The 23,985-nt window shown below is 43.8% G+C and overlaps 1 protein-coding gene and 1 pseudogene across 1 annotated transcript in view; both read right to left on the minus strand.

Annotated features, from left to right (window-relative positions):
* Positions 1 to 18: 18 nt before the first annotated feature.
* Positions 19 to 8,442, minus strand: LOC128426289 (MAGUK p55 subfamily member 3-like; annotated as a pseudogene).
* A 9,034-nt stretch (positions 8,443 to 17,476) lies between these two features.
* The window catches only part of lrp2b (low density lipoprotein receptor-related protein 2b), a 31,383-nt gene continuing 24,874 nt past the window's right edge, over positions 17,477 to 23,985 (minus strand). The window contains exons 64-81 of the mRNA XM_053414344.1: positions 23,358 to 23,486; positions 22,542 to 22,673; positions 22,249 to 22,374; positions 21,758 to 21,901; positions 21,501 to 21,666; positions 21,282 to 21,410; positions 20,799 to 21,019; positions 20,449 to 20,631; positions 20,160 to 20,279; positions 19,782 to 19,869; positions 19,628 to 19,692; positions 19,334 to 19,523; positions 19,003 to 19,072; positions 18,788 to 18,913; positions 18,586 to 18,675; positions 18,079 to 18,183; positions 17,946 to 17,999; positions 17,477 to 17,509 (exon numbers count right to left, since the gene is read on the minus strand). Of these exons, the coding sequence (XP_053270319.1) occupies positions 17,477 to 17,509; positions 17,946 to 17,999; positions 18,079 to 18,183; positions 18,586 to 18,675; positions 18,788 to 18,913; positions 19,003 to 19,072; positions 19,334 to 19,523; positions 19,628 to 19,692; positions 19,782 to 19,869; positions 20,160 to 20,279; positions 20,449 to 20,631; positions 20,799 to 21,019; positions 21,282 to 21,410; positions 21,501 to 21,666; positions 21,758 to 21,901; positions 22,249 to 22,374; positions 22,542 to 22,673; positions 23,358 to 23,486 (2,171 nt within the window). The remainder of the gene's footprint in view (positions 17,510 to 17,945; positions 18,000 to 18,078; positions 18,184 to 18,585; positions 18,676 to 18,787; positions 18,914 to 19,002; positions 19,073 to 19,333; positions 19,524 to 19,627; positions 19,693 to 19,781; positions 19,870 to 20,159; positions 20,280 to 20,448; positions 20,632 to 20,798; positions 21,020 to 21,281; positions 21,411 to 21,500; positions 21,667 to 21,757; positions 21,902 to 22,248; positions 22,375 to 22,541; positions 22,674 to 23,357; positions 23,487 to 23,985) is intronic.

The raw sequence follows: 23,985 nt of genomic DNA on the forward strand, positions 1-23,985 counted from the left end.
TTGTTTAATTCAGTTACATCAGGTAACAGCACAGTTCAACGTGTTCAATATGGCACTTCACATTATAGCTGCTACAATAGACATTTTGGGTCTTGAACACACAACAGCAGATTCTTGCTTTAGGAACTTTGTCCTGCATGCATGTGCTTCCTGCCTGTCGGAGCTGTTCTACTGCCACTGTACAACATAGATATACAGTATGTTCACCTGCACTGTACCTGCAGTGATCAATCTAATCAAAACCACAAGATGTTCATACTGATGAAAAAAAACAGCTTTCAGTGATCGCTGATGTTCGGTTATGACTCAGCTCATTAACCTGTATCTGTGGAATGGTTATGGCAGCAGACGCTGGATCGCTGCAGCACTCGGATCCTCAGGCAGTTTTCCGAACTCGCAGTGTTTCACGGTCTGAATATGAAGCAGCCGGCCGTAGCTGAGCAGACTAGCTCCTGACCCAGGACACAGGCACCCACTGAGGCTCCATCTGCACCCTCTCCAGTACGACCTGGAGCTCTGCTAAGGCACTGACTGGGTCCTCTTTCACCAAAACATAGTCCATCCAATGGCCGTAGCTCTCTTCCATCTCCTCCGCCGACTGCTTTATTTCCTGTTTATCGTCCTACTCAGCAAGAGGAGAGAGAGACGTAGATTCAGAGCAGCTTTTACAATGATACCGCACTCTTCAGAGCATATTCTTTCATGTAAGGCTGCAGTCAAGGTTACCAAGTGTTCTGTGAGCGGTTTTATGTGACTCACCGTTAAGCCCAAGCTGAGGGAGGAACAGGAGCCGAGTGGTTTCCTTTGACTGTCGTGGACACGAGGTCGCACAAAGATGACGTACGGTTTGAAGTCGGCAGCACGGAGAGTCTTTAGGGCCTGAAAGTGAGGGAGGAAAAAAACACCCAATGATTTTAGCAGAATATGAGATACTACATCTACTGTACAGTTTGAAAGTTTTGTTTTCGGTTTACTCAGCTTGTAGAAACCATAGTTAACAAAATCTTTAAACATTGACTGTGCATTCAAACCATAGACAATATAAACATGGACAAGACGTCTCCACTTCCTCCCACTATCTAGAAATGAAGCCATAATATCCTAGATTTGCATTTGGAGGAGGAGTCTGCGCTGTAGCCATCATAGGAAGCAGCTGTGGTATCAAGGTCTCGCTTGATCAATCGAAAGTCAGTTTTAGCTGTCAATCGTGATGTTTCACCCCCCCACAGCACTGGTATTTACTTTTACTTTCTAGTTTGATCTGGTTTATGCTTTAGCTTCACCTCAGAGAAGCTGTCATGTCCGTCCATCTTTATTTCAGTCTGATTCAAACCAGAGGTGCGGAAGAAAAGCCAATAACATTTCACAATTTTTTTAATAGAGATACAATGAGCTCCTGTAAACTCAGGGTATGAGACAAGCTATGATCCTGATGAATGAGGGGATGAGACACTTAAAATAATATTCCACATTATATACACGTATTTTCTCTCCAGTACAAGTCACAGAAACAATTCTTAAAAACTGCAGCTGTTTGAGTGTAGAGTGTTAGGACTGACCTCTGGTTGCACGTCCACCAGACAGACTTTGTTTTGATCCAAAACTCTATGGATGGATTCCAAACTGGTGCCATACAAATTATCTTTGTACTCTCCGTATTCAATAAACCTGCAGAAACAATAAAGAGCAATTTGGTAACAACGAGTAATACATATCCTGGAGGGCTTCAGTTAATCAGTTTCTGCTTGAGCAGCTTAATTGTTAAATATAAAAACAAACCATTTGGTTTATTTGCTTTTTTTTAAATTCAGTTTCTGACACTTACTTGCCGTTCTGGATGTCGGCCTCGAACGCTGCTTTCGAATTGAAGTGGTACTCCACTCCTTCTCTCTCGTGACCCTTCCTGGCTCGAGTGGTGTCTTGTGTTGGAACACAGGCAGGAGGACAGCGTGTGGGGGGAGAGGATTACTCAACACGTGTGTGATTGAGTGCACATGCTTAATGAACGTGTGAATCGCGATGATTTCAGATCCGTGCAGTCATACTCACGAGGCACAGCCAGACCGTAGCGTCGAGGGTTCTCAGCTATCACCTTCTGTTTGAGTTCGGAGAGCCGAGCTCCCAGGGAACCTGTGAGCAGACAAGTCACAGGAGAGATAGGAATATACCTACAAGCACTTTAACAATATATCACTGAACTCCCCATCAGCAGACCCACCTATCAGTACTATGAGGCGCGGCCTGTCACCGGGGCGGGGCAGGTATTGTGTCACTTCTTCATAAATCAGGAAATCGGTGGGACTGGCATCTGGAGTTTGAGCTTCACTGGCGGATCCATGACGCTCTTTCCGGTGGCGGAGGCTCCTGCGCAGGCTGGCTGTGGTCACACAGGCACAGAGGTAAAGATGGACAAACATCTGGACACACGCTCGTCTTACACACAATTCAAGAAACATGTCACACTATCCTGAGCCATAGATAACACAGCACATCAACTGAACACCACCAGAAGAAATCAGTAAGTGTACCTGAGTAAAAATCCCATGAGAAAGCCTGGCCACAGAGGGCAGGGGCGGCCTTACTCTTGGGAGAGACTACAGCTTTTATCATTAGACCATTTATTCAACCAGCCTCTGTAAAGACGACGTGAAGCCATGCATGCTGCCTCTGACTCTTCACCAAACACAAGCCAAGCAGCTTGAGCACGAAGCGTGAGGGAGAGCGTGTGGAGCACAATGAGATCAATGAGATGACACTGTGAGCAGCTCGGTGGTTTTTAGCGTCGTGCACAAAAAGTCGCTGCCACAAGTGTCTGTTTAACTTCGTGGTGACAATAGTACGGTGGCCCAGAGAGCTCAATGCACTGCAATTTAAGAAAACATCTTTGTAAAGTTTTCAGTCTGAATGAACTTAATAAAGCATTGAACTACAGACAGGTTCATCACCTTTTTGGGTCCCCTGGAAACATTTATGTTGTTGTTTTCACAATTTGCAGTTTCTTCCTGTTTTTGCAGGTGTGTTTAAAGTTGTTTTAAATACAGCTGATAAATGATTTACTGTTTGGTGGATGTATACAACCACAGCTTTGCTTAAAGCTGTAGCACCAACATTAAACAAGGAATGACTTAAATGTTAACTGAATTAATAACTGTGCATGGATGTTGGACATGTAACTGTCCCCTCTGTAGCCTGTTATGGCCCCTGACCCTGGACCTGCCCGTGAACGCAGCCATTTGCAGTACAGACAAACTGAACTGAGCAATATTCTGAAAGACGGATCAGATTGCATCAGATTAAATCTGCACGATTGAAAAATGATGCAAAGATGAGGTAAAGGTCAAACCGGCTGTGGCAGCGGTTTCCAGTCACTTTAAGCCCGATGATTAACAAACTGCTGAGAGGACGACAGTGGCACAGATCAGCTGTGGTGAACAAACTCTCTTTTCATGATGGATGTTTCTTTTGAACCCTGACTCTCAAAAACCCAAACCAAACCCAAAGCGAAGGACAACAACAACAACAACAACACTCCAGGAATGGTTTGCAGCTTCTAAAAGAAGGGATGGGTTAGCACACACACAGATGCGATGCGGCAGTGATCAGTAGAAACTCGCTGATTGTGCCTCCTCACCTATTTCCTTTCCATTCAGAGAACCCTCACTGCCACAGTCTTCTGTGGGACGGCAAGCGGGAAGAGAAGACAGGGTAAGAGCGGGGGGGGACAGGTCCACGTGGAGGGAACTCTCATGTCAGGACACAGCAGGTTAGGACTCAGATTGACAAGGTGTGGGGGGGGGGAATTGTTGAAGGCAACAAAACCGGCAAAGTACAGCGACAAAATAAAGTTCACAAGAATCGTTGAGTTTGGGAAACTGCATTCACAAAAACATGAGCTACTTTCAGACATGAACTGAACTACGGACATTTTCCTGAATTTCCTTAAAAATGTAATGTGTGACGGTTCCAGTTTCTCTAATGTGACAATTTGCAGATTTTCTTTGTATCATGCGGTTATAAGGTTTTTAACCGTCAGGGGGAAGATGTGTCTTCAGCTGCTTTCACACATGCACTGAGCTCCAGAACATTTTCCTGATATTTTCCGGAGCGGCCTTACACAAGAAGGCTATTTCCTTCAGATATTTTCAGGGAACCTTTCCCAGCAGCCACCTCGTCAAACGTCCTGAAAATGTCCAGGTGAGCCCATGTGAGAAAACAGCAGAGAAATGTCCCTTTCATGTCTGAGAACAGCAAAGTGGTCCGACCGGAGACGTCTCGTTCACGTACCTCTGTCTGTACGATCATCTGAGGGCAGCGATGCAAGGAACAACACACACAAGAGTCAAAGTCTCAAATTTGATTATAAAATGTTCCAAATGTCACATCTGATTTTCATCTGTACATTAAAATCTCTTACAAAGTTATCGAATGTTACTTTTATATGTTAGTTAAAGAGTCTATACAAAATAAAGGCCATTGCACTACAGAAATGTTTTGCATTCACTTGAGATGAGAGCTTTAGTTTGTGAAAGAAAAAGAGAAGAACTTTTCAGACCACTTTGTTTCATTTTACTTTTTAAAAATTGGATTAAGGATTGAAACTATGGATTAGGGTTGTTTTATTTTAGATTAACCTCAGATCCCCTGTTCTCCTACATAATCTCTCTTTCTGTGTCTCCTTCCTGAGAGTAGATGTGACCTGCATCACGAGCTGTATCTGTGGATCTAAGCTGCTCGTACATATAAGGTCAGAGGAGGTCATCGTGATTAAAGGGCTGAAGCAAGTCTCACATGTCGAAGGTTTCAGGGACACAGGAGACGGAAAGGAACCCATTTTCATTCTGTATCTGAGACGCCTGAGAAGAAGAAAATAAAGAGATTCATTATTGACCTGATGAAAGGTGAGAAGTTAGTTATTTGAAGGATGATTCGATGAAGGTTACCTCTCCTGGAACTGTGAGGAGGGGATGAGGGCGGCACGCAGGTTACAGTCGCCCACTCTCTTGGCCTGCCACCAGGTGGCGTCCTCGTGGCTCACCACCTGAAGAATGTCTCCCCTCTGAAAAGGAAGTCCTGCCTCTTGACACGGTGTGGCCCTGTCCTCGAAGGGAGTGTAGTCAAACAGAGCCCGGAGGTAGACCTGCAGGAGTAGTGGGACATTTAAAAAAAAACTTTTTAAAGCCATGACAGCTCCTCTAAAGTGAAGCCAAATCAGGTTAATTGCCCCCTGGTGGCTGGCTGTAGTATATGTCACTAACCCAGCCAAATTACTTCTTTTATAGGATTTTTAGCATTATCTATCGTTAAATAAAAGCTATTGAGTTCCCAGAGAAAGATATTACGTATGAGTGAGTTTCACAGATGATGCTTTGTTTGACAGTGACAGGCTAGCTGTTGATGCTAAGCTAACTAACTGCTGGCTGCTTTCTTCTACTGAACGCAAACGAGAGGTGCACATCTTCTGATTTAGATCATGCAGGTAGTCATTGATGGGTAAACACACCACCATGCAGTCGTATGCCTCCACCAACAGGAGCTGTTTCAGCTTAAAGGTTTTTGGAGAATCATATGAGGTCACTGTGACCTTTGACCTCTGAAATTGAGTCAGAGTCTAAGTGACAGTTGAACTGAATTTGAACTAATACCCTCAAGTCGTTCTTGAGATATCGTGTTCACAACGATTGAGTGGTCACAGAACTTTGACATTTTCCATTAGTATATTGAATCACAAAGTCCTCACCCTGCTTTCCCTCAGTTCGTCTTCCTCTGCAACAGCTGGGATGATTTTGAGCGTGATGGAGCCTTGGGACTGCGACTGGTGAGAAACATCACAGCAGCTCCATCATCCACAGGAATCATCAGAGTCTGAACTAGAGCGACGCTACGTTGAAAAGTGTATTTTGATCTTTTACCAGAATCTGACTTATTTCATCCGGCCTCTTGTGGGTGATCAGGTTCCCGTTGACCTCGCGGAGCTCGTCCCCGACGTGCACCAGACCTGGAAACACACACACCACACACATCCACCAAACAAAAGGAGAATCCCAATGTGTTTATTTTATAAATTGAGGCTAAGATCTCAACAAAAAAGGACAAATATTCAGCTGGTATAAAATGAATAGTATCTCGATGGCAACGAGCAGGAGAAACTCTTGTTTTTAATCTCAAAATATGAAATCTTGCGGTTCTAATCTCAGGGATTTGATCTCTTTTGACAGTTCATGTGGTTACACAACGTAATCCCCCCCACTTCTCTGTCAGTGGTGACAAAGAGTTTCACACGTACAGCAGGAGTCAGATTATTTTCTCACGGCACTTTGCTGCTGCAGTCAGGCTCTAATCCACATTCTTATTCCGAGACAGCAAAGGAAGAACACGTCTGACACTTGAGTCGTGATGTTTGACGGTGTTCATCGTCTCACCGCTGCGGTCGGCTGCTCCTCCCCTCAGGATTCTGGCCACGATCACGGCGCCCGTCGCATCGTCTCTCCGAATCGTCGCTCCCTGGTAGAAAAGAGGACGGATCAGATTTCCAAACACAGATCTAATCTTCAGTCCACTGAGCCGACACAATCCTCGGACAGGCCAGAGAAAGGTGGCTGGAAAAGACAATATCCTGCTAAGAGTAAATACACAATCTCATGCTGTCACGTCTTCAGATCTGAGGAGACTCTCACCAGAGGCTCCTTGTTCTTCACCAGCCGGACGATCTTCACCGACTCCTCATCCAGGTCGTCATCCAGATCCTCCGGCAGCGGCGGCAGCACCGGGTCAAAGTTCTTCTGGGCCACTGTGTCGTGAGCTGACAGCATGGCCTGCATGAACAATCCAGTCACAATGCAAAGATTTAAAAAAAAAAAATAGCCTGAATGACGATGCTTATAAAGACAGAGAAAAAACGACAAAACAAAGAAAAGCCACAAACAATTAAAAAAAGGAGGAATAACATCTTCACTGGCTACTCTTAGCAATGAGTGTTCAGATTCCAGAGCCGTCACTTCTTCTCAGAAACCCAATAACTTGAACATTATCATGACAGGGGCTCAGACAGACCCGATGCTGCTGTTATGTAATAGATGATCAACTTAGAGCAAAATCAGGGGCCACTCAAGGCTGACGGGTTTGAGAGGGGATGGCATTAAAGATATCGAGCCCCAGAGGGAAAGAGAGTCGGGGCTGAAATAGAAACCGTCTGTACCTTGAGGTGAGGCGTGCTCAGCAGGAGAAGCAGCTCCCTCTCGTCCTCCTCCAGGGGGCCGTTGTGGAGCTCCTCGGCCACCTGATGATGAGGAGAATCACTGACATTTTAAAAGAAAGTCCCACATCTCCTAATGAGTTACTTGTAGAAATGTGTATAAGTATTTAATCACAATAGTAGTTAATATTCAGATATGGTTCAGATTGCACCTACGTCCTCTGCCAGACAGGAGGCGCTGTGCAGGACTGGAGTGGGGTTCTGTTTCTCGTACAGCTTCAGTTTTTCATGGATCTGTGACGGAGCAACAAACATGATCAACGTCCTGTATTTTCCTTATTAAGTTACATTTATGTTTATTATTGTTCATTTACTCTATGAAAATCTACTCTTTTTAAGTTTGGGTAGAATGTTCTGTTAATGTTGCTGCTCTAGTTTCTTTGTTGCACAATAAATCACAAACACCACAGATGTCAAAAGGCCCATTTCCTCAGATAGAGTATATCAGCTTTACCGTCATGAGGTAACCGAGGCTCTTCTCACTGAAGACGTCTTTGAGGAAGTGGAGGTCATCTTTGTGTTTGGCGCCCGGGTGGAGCTGAGAGGTGAGCAGGGCCAGGGTCTCATGCAGCCCTGCAGTCAATCACAGAAACCAGGAGTCGTGTGTTGTGTTCGAGGACTAAAAAAAAAGCGGGCTGCACTCGATACTGACAAGAAGCTTTTTTTATGCAAGAAAATAAAATAAATTTAGCTCAGGTTTTGGTTGTGACACAATTTAGGAACAGGAATTGAAATATTATCTAAACTCCAGTGATGTTTGTCTGATATTTAGATAGATAGATAGATAGATAGATAGATTACTTTATTCATCCCCGAGGGTAAAATACAATACAATAGAATAAAATATAAAATATAAAATATTGCGGTAGAAAGAATAAAAACAGAAACACAAGATAAAATAGGTAGATAAGATGCAGTGGCAGATGATGGTAATAGTACTGATGATATGATGGTAATGTTATTGTTAGACAGTATATCACAAATAGTACAGTATATATAGTATATAATATATATTTATATATGATAGTAATTATACCAATATAATAGCAGTATATAGTAATAATAATAATATTTAAGCATGTGCATGATTTATAAGTGAGCATAAAGCATCAGAGAGAATGAAGAAGTAGTTTGAGCGTATGTTCGGCTGTACCTGTGCTTGTAGACACGATGGGCATGGCTTCAATCATTCAGAGGAAGGTGCAGAGGGGGGAGAACAGGGGGGCGGGGGTGGGGGGGGGGCGAGGAAAAACAAAGCAGACGAGGCCTCTTTAACTCTCTTCTCTTCTCGTTGGCATCCGAGGAAAATCACAACTGGGGATAGAAAAAAAAAACACCCACACTTAGATATTACCCTCAGGAATACGTTTTGTTTTGCAAAGAACAAGAGTTTTATTTGCAATCTACTGTGTGATTAAATCTGAGACACATGTTTCTTCAGATATAAAAATGATACAAAGTGGAAAGACCATAGAAGCAAATATCTGAACTCTAGTTGATGATAACAAAGAGAAAAAAACCTCTATGACAAACTAGAGGTGAGAAAAAAACCTTCATCCATCTCCTTTAATAATTCCTCCTTCCAAATTAATATAAAATCTAAATACAAATACATTTTCAAAAAGAGCATCCGACCAGCCACAAACTGACAGTGATGAATCAACCCATTACTGCGCCGATAGAATAATTAATAGCTGCTCTCATTACTGAGTCTCGTGGTGTTAATTTCACTTCCTACCGAGCGGCTGTCAGACGAGAGGAGACGGAGACGGAGACGGAGACCGACCACTTTCCTCCTGTAGCATCCTTCAGATCAGTTGTCACCCTGGCACCGTCATAGCGGTAGTAATTCCTTCCTTTTGTGTAAAACTCAAGAGTCTCGCTGATGATGCATTTCATTATCGCCCTGTTGTTGTGTCACATTGAAGCATGTGGCCTCACATCATTTGCATTAACTCACAGCATTACATCAATATGAGTCTCTGAATAAGAATTTAAAAGCAAACGCAGAATCTGAAATCATAACTGTCCAACTACTGTGGGATTTCCTGCCCGTCTGCCAGTATAAAGTCACTGGGTGCACTGGTTAGATCATCGTCCACATTCTTAATTAACAGCTGCACATGGCCGCTTGCTGAATACCTGCTCTAACCCTGAACCAGCGACTGGAACGAGTGGCTGTGTAGGTGGCTCGAGGGGCCGAGACCCCAGCACCAGCACACGTCTGTGGGAGGGTCCCAGCGATAAGATGCCAGTTGAACCCACAGCAGCACGTACATGTGTGTGTGTGTGTGTGTGTGTGTGTGTGTGTGTGTGTGTGTGTGTGTGTGTGCATGTGTGGGCTTGATCGTGCACACTCATGCGCAGGCTGAGCGGCATTCATGAGAGCAGTTATTCATCACATCCAATTTCCCCAGCAAAACAGCATTAACTCTATCGAGGTACACGGAGCAGAGCCGGATTAAGGTTGTTTGAAATCCACGATTAAATCCAGTCAAAGGTCCAGAACACGCCAGCATTAGTTAAACAGAACAGTCGGGGGGGGCTGTGTTTTTTACTTCGGTGATGCGTTGGTCTGTATCTAGACCGTCACTGCAAAGCTTCACAGAGGAAAGCTCCTCATCAACTCTGCCCAACAATAAAATGATATCTATATAATCCAATTAAAAAAAACGATCAAGGGCCGATCGTCTCCATGGTTGTAGTCAGAAAGAGCTCAGGCTGCCTGTTAAATAGACAAAACATCCATCAAGTCATTATCATGTCGTCCATCTTTACCTACAATCTATAGCTGTGTCTAAAATCAGAGGTGTGATTAGGTCCAACTTAAAACCAACGAGAAACAGCTAGTTCCAAAAATTGAGGTTTTGTGTGTTTTTCTGCTGCACCTCAGTAAATACACACAGCACCAGCACCATCAGTGGTTTGTAATCACACATCTTGTCACTGCTGGAGCGTGATATGACCTTTGACCTCTCCCTGTGAGCGACCCTCAATCGGGCATTGATCATAAATCCCCCAGATTGATTCCGTCTAATGCTGCTCCGTCATCAGGATGTAAAACAAAATCCATTCTGCACATTATCAGACACACACACACTCTGCCGAGCTGGTTTATAACTGAACGAACCAGCGGCTAATATCTACACATGTTTGTTTCTCTGTCAGTGGAGCGACCATGAACCTTAGTGGACAAACAGATTAACAGCAAAGGAAAGCTACTTTAAAATGACTTTAAAAAAGAAGTTTGAATTGTAAAAACAAATGCCGGGTCGGGAATCAGCGAGAACGCAAATCTACCGACAAATCCCATATCATGTCTTTAGAGTAGATTAGTTTGATCCAGATGAAACTGCACAGTTATTTTCCCGGAAATCACTTCTTCTCCGCCGCTGGTTCCAAAACAGCAGCTGCACTTTATCGTCCCCGTTTTTAGAGCAGCAAAGAAGAAGTAATTTACATTTTGTAGTGTTACAATTTGGAAATAATTCATGCAGTCAAGCGGCGGCGTGTGACGTATGCAAATCTTCAGTTTCGAGGGGCATTTAATCATTTGTGTTCTTTTCCTGTTATGACTGTCAAACTAGATGATAAAAGAATTTCTATGTTTTTTATCACTGTGTGTATTTGTGTTTCAATTCTGAGTGAGTAACATGCAAACATACACAAAATCTGGATATCGGAACCATTCTACTATACAAATTAATTGATATGTAGTCTCTATTTATGTTGGGGAGGTGATAAACTTCATTTTCCTGGTGTTCAAAGGAAAATCTGTTTTAGTTTTGCAGCCTCACAAACCATCCCCCCGGTGTGTGTCTCTCCCTGCCGTCATTCAACCGCGCTCTCCTCTGCACACTTTCCAAGTTGCTGACCTTTCCCTCCATCTCCTCTTGCCCTCCATCAGACTCTCTCTCTCTCTAATCACAAGAGGCTGAGCGCAGATTAAACATCCTTCTGGGCCCCCCCTCCTCCCCCGCTTCCCTCTCTCACTCAGCGACTCTTCGGTCTAAATACTTGAGGTTCCCAGCGGCCATATGGTGGTATTATGCGGCTCCCTTGATTTGAGACGGCATTTGTCGCGGCTGTGTGCATCACAGAGGATTTCTGTGAACACAATGGAGCCGATAAGAAAGAGCTGGTGGATTAGAAGAGAGACTGAAGAGCAGCGAGGACGGAGCGGAGCTGAGGACCGAGCTCAGGTCTTTTCAGCGTCACCTCTTTTTAAATGAACAGACTGATATTTTTTTAGCAAGAAGAAGAACTCCATGAATCCCCCGAAGCAATTAAATGATTAGATGGTTTGTAAAAAAATCAATTAGGAGCAATTTTAATAAGTGATTTATCGTGTTGAGTAATCCATAAAGAAATTTAAATATGTGAAGGTTCCAGTTTCTCCTAACGTGATGATTAGCAGATTATTCTCTAGATCATTAAATTAATTAAGGTAGTTAAACTTTCCAAATTGTCCATGACGTCTCTCTGCCTCTTCGTCGTTTATCCTCCCAACACCTGAGGATCTTGACCAGAATATTCATCCTAAACCAGGCACTGACACAAGCTACAGACAAGCACAGGACCTTATACATGAACCTTATGTCGCTTTCCACGCTACACATGCTACACACGCTACACACACACACATACACACACACACCCTGCACCTGTTTACCAGACTCATTTGCTGTTGGACGGGTCCCGAGGGGGAGACTGAGAGGGTTGAGGTCGCCATCACGCTGCTGACGCCATCTGCCCACCACTCTGCGGGTATATGTGCGTGTGTGTGTCTGTTCATGTGTGTGTGTGTGTGTATGTGTGTGTGTGTGATGCCACCCACATGGCTGATCTGACATGTTTGGATATGACAGATTTCATTCCAATATCCGCATGAAAAAAAAAGAGAAGTTGCCTGCTGTACATTTTGCCGCAGAATTACAGTCTAATCCTGCAGCAGCTCCACGAAAGATTTATGTCCCTCAATCCAAATATCAACTGCTCTCCCTTGACTGTGATAATTATAAACTACAGCACGTTTGCATTTCAAATAGGATGATTTGGTTTTTAAAAGCCTTGTTTTGCTCAACAAAAAGTCAGATTAGAAGTAGAATGGCAGTCAGGGAGTCCCCTTATGAAACCACATTTAAACTCACTACATCCAGGTTTTGACTCCAGATAAAAACGTTGAGATGTTGATGAAACTTGGATCGAGCCCCTGATCCAGATTCGCATTAAAATCCCTGATCCAAGTTTCATGCTAATCTGTAATCCAGCAGTTTCTGTTTGATCAAACTATCAGACACAATTTAGCAGAAACCCGACGTCTCTCTACAAGTCTTTCAGCCAAATAGGTTTGAGGGTCAGAGGAGGACGTTGACATGATGGCTGATAAAGAGCCATTGTGTCTGGTCCACAGCCAAACTTTGACTGATGTGAACTCCCACTGAGCCCACAGGGGTCGGAGTAAGTGCACCGAGCCACAGGGAGGACGAGGGCACATGGCCGGTGGATGGATTACGAGACAACGGGATGCTGAGGGGGAAACAAACAAACACACGCCCACTCGACAAGAGGAAGACACCAGGACTGAAAGAGACGAGTCTTCATGTCGTTTCTTTACAGCTTTTTTGCCTGAAGACATCTGGTTCCACATTCATGTAGTTTTGTCTCTTTGACTTTGTGTTTCATCTCTTTATAGACATTTAACGTCTCCGTGTTGTCATGTTTCATCCATGTAGTTGTATTCTACCTTCTTGTAGGTCATCTGTCAAGGAAGGGTGCTGCCTCTCTGCTGACTTTTTCGCATCTCACTGCAAGTTTTTTCTACATCTCTCTGTGGTCTCTTTGCATCTCTCTGTGGTCTCTTTGCATCTCTCTGTGGTCTCTTTGCATCTATCTGTGGTCTCTTTGCATCTCTCTGTGGTCTCTTTGCATCTCTCTGTGGTCTCTTTGCATCTCTCGCTGGTCTCTTTGCATCTCTCGCTGGTCTCTTTGCATCTCTCTGTGGTCTCTTTGCATCTCTCTGTGGTCTCTTTGCATCTTTCTGTGGTCTCTTTGCATCTGTCTGTGGTCTCTTTGCATCTCTCTGTGGTCTCTTTGCATCTCTCTGTGGTCTCTTTGCATCTCTCTGTGGTCTCTTTGCATCTCTCTGTGGTCTCTTTGCATCTCTCTCTGGTCTCTTTGCATCTCTCTGTGGTCTCTTTGCATCTCTCTGTGGTCTCTTTGCATCTCTCTGCTGACTTTTTTTGCATCTCTCTGTGGTCTCTTTGCATCTCTCTGCAGTTGTTTGTGTCTCTTTGAGTCCTTTTTGAATCTCTCTCTGGTCCCTTTGCATCTCACTGTGGTCTCTTTGCATCTCTCTGTGGTCTCTTCTCATCTCTCTGCTGTAATTTTGCATCTCTCTGTGGTCTCTTTGAATCTCTCTCTGGTCTCTTTGCATCTCTCTGTGGTCTCTTCTCATCTCTCTGCTGTAATTTTGCATCTCTCTGTGGTCTCTTTGAATCTCTCTGTGGTCTCTTTGCATCTATCTGTGGTCTCTTTGCATCTCTCTGTGGTCTCTTTGCATCTCTCTGTGGTCTCTTTGCATCTCTCTGTGGTCTCTTTGCATCTCTCTGTGGTCTCTTTGCATCTCTCTGTGGTCTCTTTGCATCTCTCTGTGGTCTTTTTGCGTCTGGCATCAAACCAACAGCATCAAGAACCAAGAACAAACCACCTGCCCACAGACAACGTCTCTTCCTATCAGTGCATCTGTTTCACTCACAGAAGTCAATCTTTAAAGCAACCTGTTACTAAAAACGAGTCTGGAGTGTCCCTCTGTCTTCTGGCTGGGTTTAAACACACGTTATCCCTCAAGTCTGTGTTCACTATAACTACAGTGCGTGACCCTGACCTTCACTGAATCTGTTTGGCTCGGCTGCTCCTCCTCGGAGCCTCAGGGCCATGAAACAGAGCCTGTGCTGTCCTGCAGCGAAGCGTGACCGAGCTGCAGACCTGTCCTGTCAACCCACCGCTCACTGAGGTCACCAGACATTGAGCTGTATTCATACCGATCAGCCTCCCCCTTTTATTTACTACATTAATTCAGCATTTAATGAGCCCATACGGTGTAGAAGACGGTGCACGGCCACATGCGTCCTCCTCCTCTATCTGTCATTAATATGCAGCACAGTCACATGGAAACAAAAAGCCTGAGAAACACAAAGCAGAACAAGTCTGGTTCTTGCTCGACTCATCCTGCAGTTTATATGTAATCCAGCGAACAACAGACAGATGAACAATCAAAGGCAAAACACATTTAATCTAGTTTAACTTGCAGGAATGATTCAATTGAGAAAATAGTTTCCCATAATTGTCCTGTTGATCCACGAATCGTTGCTGTTCTAATCCAGAATTGAGGGTTTTCTGTTTAATCTCAATATCCAGAATTCTGTCCACCAAACATAAGAAGTTCGTCTGTATGACCATGAGATTTATTTTAATAAAACCGAATGTGGCTTCACTTCAGACTCACACATCTCCCTTTTCCAATGATGATTTGAACCCACACACTGTGTAAGATGCTGCACAACAACACACACCCTCTGTCCCAGTGGGATGTTGTGTTATTGTTGGTCACATGCAAACCTTCATTCACATGTCAGTGATCCACATGGGTTAAACACACGTGGAAACAAAAAGATAGTTAGATAGATAGAATCCTTTAATAGTCCCACAGTGGGGAAATTTGAGGGAAAAGCCTGAGATACACGTGGATTCCTGCACAAGGCTGATGGAGAGTAAACACACACACACAGACACAAACACACACACACACACACACACACACACACACACACACACACACACACACACACACACACACACACACACACACACACACACACACACACACACACACACAGAAGGACCATCAAAACCCTCACCTTGTGGAGGCTCCTCTTGTGTTTCCCTCTGTTGTCTCCAGACCAGACACTCAACCCTCCTCTCTCTCTGTCTCTCTCCTCTTTTCTCTCCCTCTTTTCTTTTCTCTGTCTTCAGCTTTTATTCCTCCGCTCAGTCCAGTCTCTTTATCTATTCCATCTATTTATCTATCTATTTATTTATCCATCTATCGCTCAGTGAACCTCCCCTTCCCCCTCTGTCAGTCAGCTCTCTCCCTCTTTCTCTCTTTCTCTCCCTCCGTGCTGCCTTCAAGTGCTACTGCTAAAACAGGACTTCATCCATTTACACAAGTACCTTTAACAAAGCGATTTTTCAAGTCATACCATCGTTGTAGTTTTATTATATTTTAAAAGTTATTGTTTTATACACATTTCTATCTATTTTTTTGTATTCTTTTTCTGCTTCAACCCATTTTGACTTTTTCATACAGATTTATCCCTTTTGCCTCTTTTTATCTTTTCACCTCCTTAGTTCTGCTTATTTTTTTTCTTTTGCTTGAAATGGTTTCAAACTGTGCTTTCTGATTTGATTTGTTGTTTTCAATTTAGTCTTTGTCTTTTTGTTGTTGTTTTAATGTGTGTGTGTTCATCTTACCTGGTGTATCTGCAGTGAAGCTTTTCTAGTCTGTTTTTCATAAATTACACTGAATTTACCTTATAACTGTTCATGAGTGTGTGGAAGCAAACAGTCAGGTTTGAATATGGTCTTCTCATTTCACAACAAATCAAAAGTCAAGATACATTTTCTGTCTTGAATGAAGGATTCCCAATGAACAAGTGGTTTTCTGCTCATTGAAGAATCGTGTAAAATCCATTGTTGAATGACACCTGTGATTTCAGACAGTCCCTGAACGCTGCACTGTGAGCACACATGCTGCAGGCTGCACGCCCCCTGGACCCGCCCCTCTCGAATCCATCCATCCCTCTTCTCCTCCTCCCTCTGCATGTGGTGTGTGTGTGTTTGTGTGTGTGTGTGTGTGTGTGGGTGTGTGTGTGTGTGTGTGTGTGTGTGTGTGTGTGTGTGTGTGTGTGTGTGTGTGTGTGTGTGTGTGTGTGTGTGTGTGTGTCAGAGCATGGTGAAGTGCATGTTCTGGCTGATTGTCATGAAAGGCCTTGTTGAAACACCCTGGTCACAGCTCTCTATCTGTTGTTTCCATGTCTTTCTGCCACTTGTTTGCTTTCCTCGTCTCCTCGTCTCCTTTCTGTCGTCTCCTTGCTGGCTGGCCTAGTTGTTCCCTCCTCAAGGGGACGGCTGAAGTGTTCAGACGCAGCGTCGTCACTGTTTCAAGTGTGTCTCTGTGTGATTAGATGGACGATGAGGCAGCCTTTGCTAAGTGGCTCAGATCCAGTAGCTGCGGATCAGGGTCCCCTCAGTGGATTACACCGGTGGGATCGCGTGATGTCAGATCAATTCCCCGGGATACGTGTGCACCTGCCCGACATCCCATCAGGACAGAGAGCTCGGATGTTTGTTTAATCAAATGAAGTGTTCAAGCCTCAGGATGTTAATCTGATCCAAAGGGCACCAACTCTGGAACTTTAGAGTCAAATCTCATTACATTTACAGTCCGGTCATTATACTGTCACTAAACAGAAACACACACACAAACACACAGTGATGATAGTGGCAGTTTTAATATTCAAATTAACGACAATCAAAATTTAGAAAAAGAATCAAAAACAAACGTAATCATAGAAACAGCATTTACAGGTTTTTAGTCACTTTATCACCTTCGCCAAGGAGGTTGTGTTTTCATCTGTGTTTGTTTGTTTGTTTGTTTGTTTGTTTGTCAGCAGGATTACACAAAAAAACACACAACCGATTCCCATGAAATTAAGTTTTCGGTGTGGAACATTACTCAAAGAAGAAGCTGCGAGATAAAAGTTCAAACATGTTTTTGTTTCCTTTCTCAAAGAATAATTCAAAAACCTGGATGAAAAAGAAGCAGGCATATTTAGGGGACTGATATAAATGTTTTTGTGGAGTAGAAAATAAAAATCTGGATCCAGGGATTTCATGAGGGGTCTGTTTGGACTTGGCGGAGGAATAAAGGAGCCTCATAATAGTCACATTAAGATCACGGCTGAGATTGGTATTTTTTACACAAATAACTTCACTGAAATCAAAGTTAAGTTTGAATTTGATACAAAATAAGATTTACTTTCACAAACAATCTTGAGTTGTTCCAGGTCTGTCAGAGTTTGAAATGTGTGGCTTGTCGAACCGAGTTATTTCAACAATGAGGTTCTGGTCTTGAAACGTGGTCCAGTCTCTGGTGTGGGGGGGTCAAACGTCGTAGTCAGGAGCAAACACTTGTTCCTGTTGGAAAGATCACAGTGATTAACACAAACAGCAGCGATGACGTGTATGGACCTGGTCTGTGGGTGGAGGACGAGGGAGTGGACAGAAAACTACAGACAATTATGAACAAGGCCTCACAGGCGTCCTGCACAAAACACTGGAGAAACTAAAGAGCACCTTCAGACTCAGGAAATCACTCAACTGGACTGAAATCATCATGTAGAAAGGTTTTTAAATATACTGTGTTTATATTCTGCACTTTATTTAACTGTGTCAGGGGTGTATAACTCTGTGTGTTGTATTTGTGTACTTTCCTTACTGTGCGGCTGCGATTTAGAAATGAAAGTCGCAAGAAACGAGCATGATCGACACATAAATAAAATGAGGATATAATACATTCATAATGTAATAAACAGTAAATAAAACTCTTTGCTTATCGTGGCTCTGCACTCACCGTGAACATAGGATTTCTGAAAGACACTGAACTGTCTTCTCCAGTGGATTCAAACTGCGGAGAAAAGATTAAATGAAATATCAAATTTCAGACCTTGAATTGAATATTTGTAATATTCTAGGTATGTAATAACGTTTTGTAACGTGTCCATGGTTACCTGTACACTTGAAGCTGCAGGGTTAGGGTTAGGGTCAATGTCCTCTGTCTCTGAGCCGTATGCTGGGTTCTCAAACGTCTCCTGAAGTGGACACAAAAAAAAACGATTCACAAACTAATATCAGACTAAACAAGGATCATCATAGAAAAAACTTTCAGGGATTTTGTCTGATAAGATTTTATATCCTCTGCAATTTCTTCATTGTGGTTTGATATCTTAGAATCAAAAGCCGAGAGTTGTGAGATGTGAAGACATTTCTTTATATATTATTTATTTGACAAGGTCGGGTTATCAATCAATTAATCAAATTTTATTTGTATAGCCCATATTCACAAATTACAATTCGTCTCATAGGGAGAGAGAGAGTGGGGAAGACACGCAGCAAAGGGCTGGGTCGGAATCGAACCTGTGGCCGCTGTAGTGGGAAATGGAGCCTCTGCACATGGGCCTCTGAAAACATTGAATGTGTGTGAAACAACTCACCTTGCCGTCAACAGCAGGTTCCCTTTCAGTCCTCGTGGGCTCATTCACAACATGAACTTCTTCCATGAACAACGGATTTTCAATGTTCTCCTGAGGAAGGAAACACACGACTCAACAAACCTGAATATGTCATATAATAAACTACTTCTTTAGTAATGTGATAGAAGCGAAGCAGCAAGATGAGTAACTTCTATTCATTGACCTTGTTTGTCCCTCCCGGAGAGGAGGAGACCCTCGCTGCGCTGCTGGAGGCGACTTCCTGTCCAGCTTCGTACGCCGGGTTCTCAAAATTATTCCTCTCTGTGTCCAGCATGGACATAGAAGGAACCTGTCGTCAGAGAACAACAAGTAAATACTTCAAAAAGTCGTTAAAATAAATAAGAGTGTATCGCTGTCAGTCGATGAAAGGGGTTTGACCTGAATGGCTGTTGAATCCATCATGGTGTCACTGTCCTCCGTTGGCGCTGCATTTCGAGTTGCACCGTTCCTGGAAATCATCAACGCACAAACAGAACGTCATTGAGCTTTATTGTAACATATCATATATGTTTACATGTGTAAAATATACAGCTAGTTACACGGAACTAGAGCAATTCAGTTCAGGTAAATTAGCTTTTAGTATCACTTTGTTCTTGTGAAAACTGTGGAGTCACTTAGGTAATAAAAGGTAATAAAGAATGATCAGATATTTAGTTCCTGGCTGGAAATAAACATCTATTGTGTCTTTTCTCTTCCAGCTCCACCTCACCTGAAGTTCGCCAGAGTGGGAATAGATGGCATACTGGGCATGGAGGGCATACTGGGCATACTGGGCATACTGGGCATGGAGGGCAGGTTGCTTCTCAGGCTCTCCAGCAGGTTGGATTTCTTCCTGGCAGCGTAGACCAGAGCAACGAGCACAAGCACAATCACGACTGTCACCCCAAGGGCGATTCCAACTGAGACAGAGGAACAAGGGCAGGCTCAGTAAAAACAAGATCAAGTTTACAAGTTGTAAAATGTGATATTTATTGTATTTGTGGCAAAAAAAAATCAAACCTACGTGTGGATGTGACCACGTTGTATATGTTTGTCTGACAGTATTCTCCACTCCAGTCTGGAGGACATCTGTCAATCAAAACATACTTACAGTAACTGTGAAGTCTTAATTTTAAACCTCTGGTAGAAGAGATCGGAAAAAAACAAACCACTCTTACTTGCAGAGAGCCTTGTTGTCATCAAAGTAGCAGGTGCCTCCGTTTCGACACTGACATGGCGGCGGCATGGTGGGTGGGGGGTCAAATCCTGAAAGTTTTAATAATAACCAATAATATTTAATATTTCTACTGTGGCAGAAAAGTATCAGGTACAGGCTGCATGATTTAAAGGGGATATATTGTCCCCTTCTGACATCTTTCTACAGCTGAAGGCCACGGCAGGTTGTTTTATATGGTTGGAAAGGGAGGGGGTGAGGATTCAGATGGCTGCAATACGCCACCTCACCACTAGAAGCCCCTAAATCCTCCACACTGAACCTCTGACCAATTTCAGAAAAGAATGACTTTGTTTGTTTGTTTGTTTGTTTGTTTGTTTACCAGCATCACACTCGGTGTTACTGCCGGTGATGAGGCTGGTTCCCTCGGGGCAGGCACACGTGTAGCCTCCCGGTCGCAGCAAACACAGGTGGCTGCAGGTTCCCTTACACGGATTCTTCACTGCAGAGCAAAGAAAACACAGATGGACAAATTAATAATCCGGATAAAAAGACCAAATGCAAAGAGGATTTAATCAGTGTGACATATGAACGAAAAGCACCATATGCACATTATTCTAATTCAGTGCAGTTTGTGTAAATACTGTGCTGTGTGCGAGTGTGCGGCTTACTGCCTATGGAGTTGTATCTCTGCTGCTGGTACACAGAGACCTGGGTCAGCCAGGGTCCGGCAGTGAGCAGCTTGGTCTTCGCTCCGCGGCCAAACTTGTCCTGTCGGAAGACCTCGCCTTTCTCCTGCGTGCTCCAGTAGACATGGTCCTCGAACACACTCACACTGAACGGGTTCCTCACATCTACACAGGGGTCAACAGAGAAAAAGCTCGGTGAACAGAATCCCCCACGGAAAAAGAAGCCTAGCTACCATTTCACGTATTTCTCCTCCTATCAGAATATGCATCACTTCCAGTCTCACTTTCATCATCTCATCTCAGGCTTCTTTGATGTCCTTCCTAACCCTCACCTATGTAGACAGACGTTCTGCGTTCCTCTCCGGACGGCAGTACCGACTCGATGCGGCTTTCCTTAGAGTCGGACCAGTAGATTCTGTCTCCGTTCGTGTAGTCGATGGACAGGCCGGTGGGCCAACCCAGGCCGTCCGCCACGAGGACCTTCCTCTCCTGGCCGTCCAGCCAAGAACACTCAATCTTGGCTGATTCCCCGCGGTCTGCCCAGTACAACATCCTGCAGAAAACACAGCAGCGATAACAGTCGGGTCTTAGATTGTCGAAAAGTAGAGGATCGTTGCAGCTAGATGCTCAGTTACATCTGATGTGATGTAGAAGTTACACGGGAGGCAAAAGGGATTTCAAGGGATTTCCAAGAGATTAATTTAGATATGTATTATGTCAATCTGCACATTTTGAGTAAACAAATGTAATCTATGAATTACAGCAATCTGTAAAACTGTTCCTTAAAGTCAGGAGTGGAAGCTCGCTGGTCTTACCCCAGTCGTGGGTTGACCGCCACAGCCGATGGGTGACCTAGCTCAGTTTTCACAAGGTGCTTCCTGTAGCGTCCATCCAACATGGCCACCTCCAACCTCTTCAACCTGGAGTCTGCCCAGTACAGGTTTCTAGAACGAGAAAAAATACACACGTCTCTCTTAAGAAGCTTTATTTTTACAGATGTATAAACACGATGTGCACTGTACTGCAAAACGAACCTGCCCACCCAGTCCACGGCGATCCCATCTGGTCTGGTGATGTATTTGATGCCGAGGTCGACAGCAGCGGCCATGTTGTTACTGCCGTCATCCACTGAAGGGATGTACGCTCTCCTGATGGCTCCGGCCACAGAGTCCTTACTGGCCACCGTGAAGTAAACCACACCTGAGGAAGCACCACGACAATGTCACCACACGAGATTCATGATTCATTACAGGTGTGTTTCAGAGCAAGGGCCTGTGTGTGTGTGTCTCACTGAGTCCAGTGTTGTTGTGGTCCCAGTCGTAGTCCAGAGCCATGATGCGCTCTTCTTCTCGGAGGAAGTCATGGTAGGCCTCCGTCTGCAGGTTGAACCTCCGGATACGAATGTTCTCCGGTAGAAGCAGCAGGGGAGTCGCTCCTGAATGGAACAGACGTTTATATATATAGTACATATAAGGCACAACCCACTGGTTTGTGAGTTGCTGTTTCAAAGCTTTGAGTTTGATATTTTGTCCTTGGTTATTTGAAATCGGAAGTAACCAATCTCCATGTATATCAGGCTTTAATTTCTATTTGACACTAACTGGGACCATAATTTACCTAATGACCATCAAGACACGCTGTAGTGACTTGAAACCAAAGATTTAAGACATTAACGACTTTGAAAATGTTTACTGACCTTATAGATCAAGTGAGATCTAAAGCCATTATCTCACAGATTACAAACACAGCCATCAACTTCGGCTCAGTTAGCATTTTTCTCACCTTCAGCCTCGCACATGTTGCCGTCGCCCACTCTCCTGTATCCAGACGCACACTCACAGTCGAAGCCACCTTTAGTGTTCTTACAGACCTGAGGGCACGTGCCAAACACCTCACACTCATCGATGTCTGTAAGAGGAGAGGGAACTTCTGGTTATGTTTGTCCTCCTCTGTAGATCTGACTGAGGTGGTTGCCCAGTTTTGCCCAATGGATCTTTAACTGGAATAACTGGTGTTGAGAGAAGTTTTGACAATGTGGTGCAGTCGCGTGTGTGTGTGTGTGTGTGTGTTTGTACCCAGGCAGGTGTAGGTGCTGTCCGGGTCCACCCTGTATCCAGGTCGGCAGGAGCAGATGAAGCCGGTGCCGTTCAGGTTGGTGCACTCATGCTGGCACAGCTTCTCCTCACAGTTTCGATCAAGGCCAAAATCTGAAGCCAGGCGACACAAATTTTAAAACCACTTCTGTCTGGAGCCAGATTTAAGATGTGCTTACTGCGTTTACATGGACAGAATAATTCACCCGCTGAGCATCATCTTATAATCTGTTCCAAATGATTTGCTTCAGTGTGTCTTCATAAAACTAAATGTAAAACTTCTAACAAATATATTTCTGTCTACATACAAAGTGGCATTAAGAGCAAAATGCTACAGAAATAAACAGGATCTTGTAAATCTGAGCTTTGGATGAAAGGTTCTCACAATCACATCCATTCAAATGAATCAAAATACAAAGAGCATAATAATTATGATAATTAAAAGATCCTGACTCATAATTATGAGATGCTGAGTCATAATCAGGCCACAATCCAGACACAGATGAACTGAGGAAAATACATTTTTCTTTTGAGTGCAACACGTTTCCATACAAGAAACAAATGGGGAAATCTTTTTCTTGCCATTAAACAAACACATTACTTTGTTTATGCAACGTGCTGTTGAGATTTTGCAATTAGATCCCATCACATTTTTCTATTGTTAAATGAAGTAATCGATCTTTTTGAATGATAAGGGAATATCTGTATCTGATTTATGGTCTTTCAACAATATTTAGGGTTGGAGCTTAAATACACAATATTGAATGTTGAATTTGTTTTTGTTGTTATGCTACTTACTGCAGCCCAGCTCATCAGTGCGGTCCCCACAGTTGTCGTTGTGGTCACATACATACTGCAGAGCCACACAGTTTCCATTGGTGCATTTGAACTCTTCCAGCGTGCAGGGGGCGAGCGTGGGCTCACGGCCTGAGAGGGACACAATTACAAAGAGTCATCAACACAAATACGCAGCAAGGGCTGAGTGGGTGTAATGTGGAAACACTAAACTAAGATCGAGTTAAGAGCTTTGTCTATAGTTTCACTCTTCGACCCCCATCTGTCAAATAAACAGTAAAAGAGAAAGTGTGAATGACAGCGACCTGAAGGCGTCTCCACTCTGTCTTCACTGTCTCCTGCTTAGAAAACAAATGGATTTGACCGTCCACCTCTGCTCTGAATTTACCTGTATAATCTCCTCTCTAAATAATTTGCTGATTGATGTTTAAGCTGATTGTGTAACAATTCCATACAACAGGCTATTTGCTCATCCCTCCTATGCGTCAGGATTTGTGCCCTGTGCTGACACTGATGCCATTTGGGAATTTCCCGTGTCACTGTCCCTCAGTGAGGCTTTAGCGTTGTTCTGACTAATCCCCCGCTGAGCCCACGTGTCTCAACTTAATACAAATCTGATTATGTTCTGTTT

This window comes from Pleuronectes platessa, chromosome 21 (assembly GCF_947347685.1).
Source record: "Pleuronectes platessa chromosome 21, fPlePla1.1, whole genome shotgun sequence".
Classification (NCBI taxonomy): domain Eukaryota; kingdom Metazoa; phylum Chordata; class Actinopteri; order Pleuronectiformes; family Pleuronectidae; genus Pleuronectes; species Pleuronectes platessa.